Source organism: Penicillium angulare, assembly GCF_028827245.1.
Source record: "Penicillium angulare strain IBT 27051 chromosome Unknown utg000003l_segment0_segment0, whole genome shotgun sequence".
Lineage (NCBI taxonomy): Eukaryota > Fungi > Ascomycota > Eurotiomycetes > Eurotiales > Aspergillaceae > Penicillium > Penicillium angulare.
Window position 1 is genome coordinate 1,127,628 of NW_026623162.1, and position 13,216 is coordinate 1,140,843.

Here is a 13,216-nt window from a genome sequence, read left to right on the forward strand (position 1 = left end):
TATTTTAGGAAATCCTACTTAAGGATAAGTTTATATTCTAATAAATCAAATATCTATACTAAAATTATTATATACTAGCTTCTAAGAGCTATTAAGAGATAAACCTTTAATCTTATAATAAGCCTCTCTTTATTAGATATTTAAATATATATATCTAAGCTTACTTTATAGTAATTAGGATATAAATAATTCTTTTTAAAGGAATTAATAGAAATAAAGATATAGAAAGTACTATAATTCAGTAAGATATAAATAGTTATATTTCTATTTTAGCTATATACTAAAACTTTATAGTATAATAAGGAATCTCCTATAGTATAGAGATTTATCTTAATATTAGTAAGTTTAGCTTTCTTCTTATATTTTTCTATATTCTCTAGTTTTTATAAAATAACTAGAGTAATAAGAACTACTAATACTAGATCTAATAGATCTAGATCTATATATACTAGTAATTTTAAAGTCTTTTTTATATAATTAATAAGAGTTTTAATTATCTTAGTTATCTTTAGTTTTTTAATTTCTTAGTATATCTAGAACTTCTATTCTAACTCTTCTTAGATAATTAGTAATTCTACTTAATATATCTTTTTTTATTATAATTAAAATATATCTAAGTTTCTTTCTATTAGTTATTTTTTAATTTATTTATAGACTTAAGAATATCTAAGTCTATTATATTAGGATTATACTAGTTATTATATAGATTATTATTTTAATTCTTCTTCTTTAGATAATTAGTAATTATAGTTTTTTATTTAAATTATATAAAATACTTAATTATATTTATAAGTCTTATTAAATAATTTTAGTTTTCTATTTAATACTTCTATAACTATATTTTTATATTCTTCTATAAGAATTAAATTAGAATAGTCTCTAATATTTTAATTTTATATTTAGCTATAGTCTCTTAGAGATCTATTATATATTTAATAAAAATATAATCTTCTTAATAATTCTTCTAGAAGTAGTCTTATTATTTTTTATTATTAAGATATTCTAAGAACTTATATTTAATCTATATCTTATATACTATAAATATATAAACTTCTTAGCTTAGATCTATAACTATAATATATTACTTATAATATTTCTAAAACTAAGCTACTCTCTTTTTAAGAGCTCTACTAGTTTAAATTATCTTATTATATTCTTCTAGTTATACTCTAATAAACTATATAATCTTATAAAAATAGTATTTATAGTTATAGAGATATATTTATATAGTATTATATTAAATTTAGTTATTATATTTATTAATTATATAAATACTTTTTATTAATATATATTTAGTAGTTAATATACTTAATTATATATAAATAATATTAGATATAATATTATTATACTAAGTAGCTTATAGTACTCCTTACTCTATATATTTCTATTTAAATATAGTAATAATCTAGACAATAATTTTAGATATAGCCACTAGGTTACTATTAATACTTTATATATTTATATAAATCTTTATAAATACTAATAATAGGATAGAAAGTATATATATAGTTTACTTATTTATAAGTAAAGCTTATTAATAGATAATAATTATCTATTATAGTTAATATATTCTAGTCTTTTCTTTAGTAAAATTAAATATACTAACTCTTCTTTTCTTTATAGTAAAGTTCTTCTAAAGATATTAAGTCTTTATTATATTTCTCTTTTTATTTCTCTTAGAGATAGCTATATTATGGTTCTTGACTACTAGTCTCTGGTTTTACTTAGAAGAATATCTTAAAATAGTATAGTTAATATAATATAATATAATAGCTTAAAAATAAAGTACTAATATATATAGATCTATAGGATTTACTATATTTTATCTATATTTAGAGTCTTAACTATCTAATTATAATAGTTTATACTTATCTTACGAACTTTAGCTTCTAAATTCTTTTAGATAAAAGCTATATATATAGCCTTAAGCTTTTATATACTATTACTATATTAAGACCTCTTTAGCGGATCTTATTACCTTTTGAATCGTTTTTTCTAGGGTTATATAGATATTTATATTATACTCTTAGTAGCTCCTAATAGGCTATAAAAGATACTATTTTTAAAATAATACTACTATATAAGATCTTAGAATATAAATAGGTATATATTACTAAGTTAGGGGAAACAATAGTTAATATATATATACTAGTTAAGTAAATATAATAAATAGATAGGGCCTGATTATATATGATTAACTAACTATAATAGATAGTAATAGATATAGATATAGATATTACTATATATAAACAAACGTAATAGATTATAATATATAAAATATATAGGGAGAATTAGGTAAAAATATCTTAATATCCTTATCTTTTTAAAAACTATAGAAGAATACTATAAATATCTTAAAAAAGTATTAGTTATACTAAGAGAATATTAGCTATATATTATACTAAGAAAATATAAGATTACTATTAAATATATTAAGTTCTATAGGTTCTATATTAAAAGAGAATAAGTCTTAATAATATTAGTAAAGATTAATATAATTATATTATAGCTAAGGCCTATAAATATATATAAAGTCTAGTAATTCTTAGGACTTATAATATATTATTAATAGTTTATTAAGGATTTTACTAGAATCTATATACCTTTATATAAATTATTAAAAAAGCCTAATAAACAGCTCTAAAAAATTAAGCTTTATCTAATTTTATAGTTAGTAGTATATAAAAAGACTTTTAAATAACTAAAATACCTTATTACTACTACTTCTATATTAATCTAATCTAACCTAATAAAACTATTTATAATTAAGACTAATATATCTAAATAAACTATTAGAATAGTCCTAAACCAAATAGATAAGAATAGAAAACTCTATCTTATAACCTTCAATAATTATAAGCTTTCTAGTATAGAATTAAATTACTTTATATATAAAAAGAAGTTATTAACTATTAAAGAGATCTTATATCTATAGGATTATTATCTAGAAAACAATATAAAAATAACTATTATAATTAATTACTAAGATTTATAGTATTTATAAATATTATTAATCTATAATAAATAACTTACTAGGTTATAGAGTAGTAAGTATAATCTAAAGATTTAGTATTAGAAAGATAAAGAGATAATTCTTCCTAATACTATTAGTAAAAGACTAGATTTTATTAGTAAAGACCCTATAAATATATTATTTCCTCTAATTTAAAATACTACTCTTACTATAATCTTAACTATAATAGAATAAATAATTATAAAAATCCTAGAAAAAGAATAACTAATAGCTATAGAAAAGTATTTAGATTTAGGAATACTTCTTATTAATAAGAAGCTTATAAAAATTATAGAAAAGTTTACTCTAAACTTATTATACTATAATATAAAGTTACTAATAAAGTCTATAAGTATAACTTATTATTAGCTAGTCTTTATCTATAAAAATAAGGTTTATATATTTTATTTAGAATCTCTTTTTTATAGAGAATAATTATTATATCTCTATAAGAAGTTTAGTTATTTAGAATATCTAGGTATAAATAAAGTTATTTATCTATAAGTATAATAACTAAATATAAAAAAGAATATAGAAGATATTATAAAATTATATCCTAAATACTAAGTTAGCTAAAACCCTTAAAAAGGTTTAGAATAAAAGATAACTTAATATATAGTAAAGAATAATATCTATCTATTTAAATAATAAGATATTAATCTAATTAGATACTTTCTTTATATATCTAATAATAATCACTAGATTATTACTATAATTAATTATACTACTAGCTAGGTTATTATATAAGCTATTCTAGAAGCTATAGAAGAAGCTTTAGGTTAGTTTATATATAAATAAATCTTTATAAATTATAGTATACTAAAGGAAATAATTATCAATAATAGCTAGAATCTATTAGTTAGGATAATAAGATATTATATTTAGTTTCTTAATACCTAATATTAAATAATTACTCTATACTACCTATATATAAATAGGAAGATAGAAAACTTTAATAGATTATTAGGCTAAATACTAATAAAGTATTTAATAAATAAACTAATAAAGTTATAGGATCTTTATCTAACATAGACTATTTTTATTATATATATATATATAAATATAGTATAATAGGATTTAGTTATTATAAGCTGGTCCTATTATATAGTAAGTAGATATAGTCCTTTAGTCTATATATACCTTAAGTATATTCTATAGTTATACTATTATCTTAAAACCTTATATAGGCTTAGACCTATAAGAGTACTTATAAGGATTATATAAAAGAAGGGCTTTTAATAATTTATTAGAGATAAACTATTAATTAGATTTAAGTTATATTTAAGAAAGTTAGATTAAAATATAACTAGGGTAATAATAAGAGTAAATTAGGTTATAAACTATATTACTAAAAGTAGTAATCTAAGTATAATAATAAGATTAAATATAAAGAACTAAATATATAATAGTAATAATTATCTCTTATATATCCTAGTCTTCTATATACTTCTATAGTAACTCTTAGAGAGTAGATCTTAGAGTTATTATAACTCCCTATATACTCCTAGAGTAGATTAGAAGTAGATAGTTATATAACTAAGGAATATATAATTATCTAGAGAAATAATTATTATTTATACTAAGAGGGCTATTTCTAGCGGTCTCTATATTATCTTATTCTTATATAAAATATAGGTTATAATAGTTAGTAAAAGACTATTTATAGCTCTCTTTCTAAAGTATTTTCTAGTCCTAGTATCTAGGGATCCTTAGGTACTAGATCCTATATATAACTTTATAGCTTTATATTAAATATAAAACTAATTAGCTCTTATTAGTCTAAAGTTAGACTTAGCCCTAGTAGATCTATAATATTAGTCTATTATATTTAGTATATAGTAAATAACTATAAATATCTAGTAATAATAATAATATAATAGTAGTATAACCTTTTATAGAAAGATTAGATATACTATAGGACTTAAATAATATATAAATAAAAATAAATAAATTATTACTAAATTATATAATTAAGAAAGATTATATCTATAATAATAAAGTTATAAAAACTAGCTTCTAAAAGAATAACTAGATATTAATATATAATAAAAATAGAAAAAAATTTAGAAGTAAGTAGTTTAGATTATATTATATTCTAGTAGTTTATATTCTTAGAATATATACTTTAGTAAAGTTATTTAGCTATATATTTTAAAATCTTATAATTAGATTAAGACTACTAGAAATAAAAGTAGATAACCTAAAATTACTATAGATATTATAAGTTATTTAAATTATAATATAATAAATTAGTTTAAACCTAAAAAGACTTAAAAAGATCTAGAAAATCCTAAAGAATAATACTTTATTACTAATTTATTTAGATCTATTAACTTTTATTTATAAAATATAGAATAAGTTCTATTATAATAATATATAATAAAGTTTAGTAAGGAAGAATATAATTATAGAATATATTATTAAGAAAGTATATAGATATATAATAAAATACTAATATATATAGAGAGATCTAAAATAGAAAAATCCTAAAGAGTTATAGAAAAAGTTAAGTTTAGACTTAAATAATAATATAGAACTAGATATATCTCTAAAAATAAAGATATAGATATAGAAGAAAATATTCTTCTAGAAAGAAGTATTCTATATACTATAATAATATATAAAAGGATATTAATAAAAAATAGTCTCTTTACTATTATAATCCTAAAGACTAAGTTATAAAATCTATAAAAAGGGAAGAAAAGATAAAATAGAGATTTATATTAGATATATAAGACTTATTAAATACTAGCTAAGAATATAGAAAAAAAATATAATTAAATTATAAATAGAAAACACTAAAAGTCATCCCTATAAATATTATAAAGTATTATAAAGTATTATAAATTAATATAAATTAATATAAATTATATAGAGATATCTTTATAAGACTAAATATAATAAATAGATTATTTAATAATAGTCTTCCTTAAAGAAATTATAGAAGATTTAGATAAGATACTAAATAAAAGCTTATTATTAAAAGTATTATAAGTAGAAAGTTTAGTATTATTATAAATAAAAGGATTAGACTTTTTATAAATAATATTTATAAACTCTATAAGTTCTTTTTTAAGAGCTAATTTCCTTTTATAATAATTATTCTTCTTTATAGATAGAATAACTACTTAAGATATAGTCTTAACTATATTAAATATAAAAGGGTTCTTTTCTAACTTAGCTTTACTCTTATTATACTTAATAATATTATTCTCTTTTAGAACTATTTTAATTTATATATAATCATAGACTAAATAAGACTCTACTAGAGATAATTAATTATATACTATTAGTATTAGCTTAAACTTACTAGTTTTAAGATAATAGTAAATATTATAGTTATCTAGTAGAGAGAAATACTAGTCTATTAAATAAACTAGATTACTAGATTACTAGAATACTTAATATTAATAATATAGATAAGTTCTTTTAGACTAGAAGAGAAAGAGAAAGCTATAAAAAAAGAGATTAGATCTTCTAGGTCTTTCTTATAAAAGAAAGAACTAATTTAGTATAAACTAAAGCTTCTAGAGTTACTATAATAGGAATAATTATATATAGCTTCTTAGAGATAGAAGATATAGTCTCTTTAGAAAAAGATATAGAGATAGTAATATAATACTTTTATAGTATGATTATAAAAGAAGAAGCTTCCTCTATATTATAATTATTCTCTTCTATAGCTAGATTTTTAACTAGATAGTAAGAGATATAATAATAGAAGATTAGATAAGTATCTTATATAAAATAAATAAGATTCTTAAAAGGATTCTAATAGAAAGAGTATCTACTTATAGTATTTCTATATATATATAAAGTATAAGAGCTACTAAATATAATATCTCTACTATTAAAAACTATAACTATATATAAAAGAAAAGACCTATAATCTACTAAATAGTATATATATAATAGAGAGGTAGCTATCCTAATTTATTAGATAATATATATATATCTTTACCCTTTTAAATTAACTTTAATACTATTAATATTATATTAATCTATATTATATATAACTAGTATAGTAATAAATATAAGATTAGAAGTAGATTAGAAGTTAAGAAGGAAGGTATTACTAAATATATTAATACCTTTACTATATATAACAGCTTTTGTAAATTAAGGCTTAATACTAAAGCTCTAGGGTATAATTATATCTATATTAGGGGGTAGAACATCTAATATTTCTATAAGAAATAAGATATTAGCTTATATTCAGCTTAAGTAATACTATAAGAATCTAGAATTATATCTATTAGAAAAGAAGAGATATAATAAGATATATAGGAAAAGAAGTATAGGAAGAGAAGTATAGGAAAAGAAGTATAAGAAGAGAATTATATAAAGAAAGAAAGTATAAAAAATAATAAATATAAGAAGAATAGTAAATAAGCTAAAAGATAGTATTAGTAAGCTTTTTGAATGCAAATAGAATTATATTATTAAAAGAAGGTAATATATTAATAAGGTAATACTAATTATTAAACTAATAGAAGGTTAAAGAGAAAGAAGGCTTATAGCTAGGGGAGGGGGTTAATACTTTATATAGACCCCTATAGATAGGAAGCTCTATAAAGGTAAGTAAGAGGCCTTAGGCTAATATAAGTATTTATAATACTAGAAGTAATAATTATAATACTATTTAAAAAACCCTATATAAACTATTATTATAGTCTTTCTCTTTTTACTATCTATTATATTATTACTAGAACTATCTAAAAATAACCAATAGGCTACTATTAAATCTAAGGCTATCGATTTAGAAGCTAGAAAGATAACTTATAAGACTTTATTATCTCTATATCCCTAGAATACTATAAATTATATAATAATCCTTAATATTACTAGTATTCCTTTATATAATATCTATAATATAATTAGACTATTTACTATATAGCTAGATATACTAATATAAACTATTATATAAGATAATATAGAATTAGCTAAAATTGAGCTATATAGTACTCTTATAAAGATAAATTATAAATATTTATAATCCTCTATATATATAGTTATATTATAGGTATTTTATATACTACTGTTCTATATAAATACTTATAATCGAGACGATCTTTAATTAAATAAGGGAGAATAAGATATTTTTACCTAATTCTTCCTATATATTTTATATATTATGATCTATTATATTTGTTTATATATAGTAATATCTATATCTATATCTGTTGTTATCTATTATAGTTAGCTGATTATATATAATCAGGCCTTATCTATTTACTATGTTTATTTAACTAGTATATATATATTTACTATTGTTTCCCCTAACTTAGTAATATATATCTGTTTGTACCCTAAGATCTCACTACTACTTAGAGTTTAAAGAGAAAATTAAAAATATAATTCTATTTTATTTTATAAGTAAGATACTATTCTTTTATATAGAAATAAGGATAGAAATTATATAGATCTTAGAAGATTAACTAATAGACTTTTTTAATTTTATTATAAATATCTATATATAGACTTATTATATTCTGAATTAGTAAAAGTATCTATTCTTTAAAGATTTCCTATATATCTTTAGCAGTTTGATAATTATCTAGAGTCTTTTTATTAAGATATTCTAATTATCTAATCTTATATAAAATATCTATAAACTAAAGTATACCTAATATCTATTATAGGCTAGTGCCTAGTATAAGGTTATATAATATATATAACTATAATAGCCTAATATATAGAATATCTACTTAGTAATTCTTTCTTTAAGCTTTTTATATATAGTATATAGCCTAGCTTAATTAGATGTAAATTCTGCTTTAGCCCTTTATAATATCTATTTTATATTATTATTATTATAATAGTTTAAAATAACTTAGAATATAATATTTAGATTAACTAGCTATTAATAATATTTTTAAATTAAGAATTAATTATTAAAGATAGAGATATCTTTAATTTTAATATTATAATTCTTATTTAGATAATTAAGATTACTAAATAAATTCTCTATAATTAATAGAAGATATATTATTAAAATAAATACTAATAGCTTAATATAGAAAATAATAAAATATTTATAGTCTATCTTAAGTTTCTCTAGCCTTTAGATATAGATATTTACTTCTCTCTCTTTATTTTTAATATTATTATTATAAAATACTATCTCCTAAATTAGACTTATTAAGTTAAGAATAGTATATTTAAGAGAGGCTATTAATATAGTTTAGTAACGTATTTCCCAAGCGAGCGGCCATCCTAAGCGAGCGGCCACCTGACCGCCTACTTTATAGTTTTAGTTATAATTTTAGAATAACAACGCCAATATATTAAAATATTTAACTAACTATTGCAATGGTCTGATCTATGTCCTTCTTTTCTATACTTGCGGTATATTAGTAATTTCCTCCTAGCTGGCTAAGCTAATAAAACATATATTACTAACTATACTACAGGAGGGGGAATTAGTACTTTAATTACTTATATAGTATACTATATAGTATCCTAGACCTCTTAAATAGTTATTCTACCCTTATTAGATATCTATCTAATAGACCACTAGTACTTTTACTTTTATTTCTTATATATAGTATATAATTTATATATTTTAACCTTAAGTAAAGTAGTTAAATATATCTAAATTTCATAAGCATTTAGAACTTAATTAATCTATTGATTTAGGGGACTTAGAGGGCTATTTAAATATTATTTTAATATTATTTTAATAGAACTAGCCTATCGTTAAAGTTGTTTAAAATTCTAGGATATTTTTAGTAAGAATTAGCTTAATCAACTAATTAGATAACTCCTAGAAGAAGTAGATATTCAAAGAATAATATTTAACTTTAATAGTATATACTTTAGATTAAATAGTATTAATCTAGTTACTACAAAACTATTTTAAATAGTTTTAGTCTAGAAGGCTTCCTTATAAATAATTAGATAAGCTAAAAGAAAGTTAAACTTATCAATATAGTTAAAACTAAGCTATATCTAATTTTTAATAAGCTATCTATATATATATTTTAACAATATAAAATATCTAATATTAAGTAGTTAATAAAAATAGAAAGAATATACTAGTATATAGATTAGAATAATATTATTCTTTTTATAAATTTAATTAAATTAAGGAGTTAAATAACTCCTATAACCATCTAGAATTAGAAATTAATATTTCCTAACTATATAATTAGTTATTACTAGAATAAAGTATTTTTAAAGCTATTAAAATCTAATCTTATCTATTATCTATTTATTTAGACTTATTTTAAAATACTAATTAAGTAAAAGATTATTAAACTAGCCTTAAATTAGTACTTTATCTTTAAAAATAATTATAGAAGTAAGTATATATCTAGATTTATAGATAATTTTAATAATTATTATCTATTTATAATTTCTAGGCTATAAAAGTAATCACTAATTATAGAATTCAGAGTAAATAATAACTTTAGTAGTTATTATTAATCCTATTATAAAGCTAATTTTATTAAAATTATAGATATCCTCTAAAAGAATACTATTTTCTTAAATTATCTAAAAAATAAGATTAAACCATTCTTTAATAACCTTTAGATCCTCTATCTTTACACACTTATAATTATATTATCTAGAGAACCAAATAGTCAGTTTTAGATAGTATTTAATAAAGTTTATAACCTAATTCTTACTAACAGTATAAGAAGAGATCTCACTATATACTATAAGTAGAATATTAGCTATTTCTTAAATAGTAGCTAGATAGGAGGCAGCTCTATATATATCCATAGAGATTATCCACTAGATAAGCAAGTTCTCTTCGTTCTAATTCAGTTTATAACTATTAGTATAAGTTTCAGAGCAATAAGGATAATCGATAAGACGACACCGTAATATAGAGCAAGGTATATCAAATAGACGTACTACTGTGACGACCGCTGTGATTTCTTGTTTTTTTATAGCCTCAATAGCAAGTAGGATTCTACCTTCCTATTCTAGAGAACTTTGGCTTAATTGAGTACGTTTTGGTAGTATAGTGGGTGTTTAAAGATGGTAGGACGCGATTTTTTGGTTAGGTGGCCGCTCGCTTGGGGTGGCCGCTCGCTTAGGAAATACGTTATATATTTATTATCTTTATTAGATAGTACTGCCATCGTACTCCGCCCGCCCTCTCAGCCCATAGGGTTTATAACAATATTGGGGGGGGGGCCTACGGCCGATCTGCCTGTAGGGCTTATAATATCCTACTATAGGATAAAATATAGGAGTTAACTAGGCTTAATAATATCTATAAGAATTAGAGTATAAGAAATAAATAATAATAGCAGAGCACATGATTTTATCGAATTCTTTCTGTCCTAAAGCCTAGTTCAAGCTAAATCACCCATAATATCCTCTTCAACCTCTAAGTCAGTAGCACCACCTAGGGATGGATTAATTTCCCCAGCTCCTGTCCAAGACTGGCCCTTGATAGAATTATCGATAAATTCATCACTGAGACCTAGCCTCAAGTTGCTTTCTTCCATATGGCCAAACAGACTTTCTAGCAATCGCCCCTGAATTTGAAGTTGAGCCTGCATTTCAATCTCGTGGCATTGTGGCAACATGGAGTTTGCCGTGGCGAAACGTAATATTGAATCGTTAGAGCACACTTGAGAGTGCACTAGAGTCGCGTCTATAGCACCAGACATAATGAGCGATGCTACCTTGGATTCGGTAATCCCATCATCTTTCCCGTTCGGTGGGGATGTTTGCGCCGAGAGTTCGCCCACTGTCAAGGCGGCAAATACTTTTCTAGTTTTCATCAAGGAATGCCTTGCAAATTCATCCAAAACCTGGGAAACAAGGCCCATGTTGTTGTCCTGAACAGAGAATTAGCCACAAAGGTGTAAACTATTGGTACTGAACAGGGTTCATCCACTCACCACGCGCCAGACATCTTGACCAGCATCTACCTCAGCCTCCAGTCTTTTTTTGTCACCACTTTCGAATGCTTGAGCTAGGTTGGAGTATGGTTTGGTGATAGACTGGATGGTCTTCATCACGTGCGGTGCGGTGATATTAGGCGGAGGGCACAGCTATATCTCATAATCGTTAAGAGGAATTTGATTACAACAAATTGGGATTCCAGAGGTGTTTGACTCACCTTGCCTTTCTCTAGAAGTCCTACCAAAATCCATTTCTTGTACGCCTCGACTATGATCATACTCACAGATCCTACTGTGGGCATTGATATCACAGTCCCAAAAAAATGGGATGCCTTGTCCCATTTCTTAAGCGCCATATAGATCATGCCTCCATAAAGGAAGTATCGTAGGTAGTCGCGATCTAGCAATTTTGATGAAAGTCCAGTTTCTTCATTGAGAAAACTAAGGCTGGACTCGTGCTCTGCACAAAGTATTTGTAGTGACGAAGAAAAATGCCGACCAGCGGAAATAGGAACGTGAGAGATCTGTCTTTCCAATACCGGCAAAGCACAAGTGTAAGCCTTAGAGAAGAGAGCGAGATGAGTCAAGAGTAAGTGCGTCGATGTTAAGACGGCACATGAAGGGTCAAGTCGCAGCATCGCATCTCTGACCAAGCGAACAGCTAAGAATGGCTGGTTGGAGTTAGTGAGATGCTCAAAACTAGCCACAGTAGAAAGGCCCATACCCTCGGTGAAGCTTGCGCAGCTTGGACTACAAGCTCGACTAGTTGGCGCCACTCATGACCGGCATACCTGACCTGAATAGGATCAAAGCTTCGTAGGAAATAAGCCGATTTCAACCACAGCTTCCCCGATGGAAGCAGATCTGCTGGCAAGTCCTGACCGGATGCTTCCCTGCGAGCACGGATTTGTAGATGAAGAAGAAAAAGGTAGGTGATCGAGTCTTGCGAGGGATCAAAGTTCTATACAGCATAAATCAGATGTCGGGTATTTTAGCACCCCAGAACCTCCATTCAGGCGCTGGGGAGAGTAAGAGGGAAAAACACAAAGTAAGAATCCTCGCTCACATTCAAGAGGGTGTCATCCTGAGCAACCGAGTCTAAATCTTTGTTCGATAGTAATTTTCGAAGAACGGTAACATGATTTCGTATCTGATGATTGTAGTCTTTGTTCAGTAGCCCGGTAGTTTTGCAGAGGGTTGCCGATGCTACAATAAGATCATCGGTGATTGACATCCTGGCATGGAGGCGGACCTACCCACGCCGTCTGTGTGTTTGTTGGATGGCTCGAAGGGATTCAGAATCCCGATTGCGGGTTCAGGGGTAATCAAAACGTTG

The 13,216-nt window shown here is 23.6% G+C and overlaps 1 protein-coding gene across 1 annotated transcript; it reads right to left on the minus strand.

The window, feature by feature from the left end:
* Positions 1–11,322: 11,322 nt before the first annotated feature.
* N7478_002594 (putative COP9 subunit 3) lies at positions 11,323–13,114 on the minus strand (the record flags this gene model as incomplete). Its single annotated transcript, XM_056918808.1, has 5 exons — positions 11,323–11,814; positions 11,878–12,030; positions 12,099–12,551; positions 12,605–12,841; positions 12,926–13,114. The coding sequence occupies 5 exons, from the start codon at positions 13,112–13,114 to the stop codon at positions 11,323–11,325; spliced, it is 1,524 nt and encodes a 507-aa protein (XP_056781966.1).
* Positions 13,115–13,216: the final 102 nt, after the last annotated feature.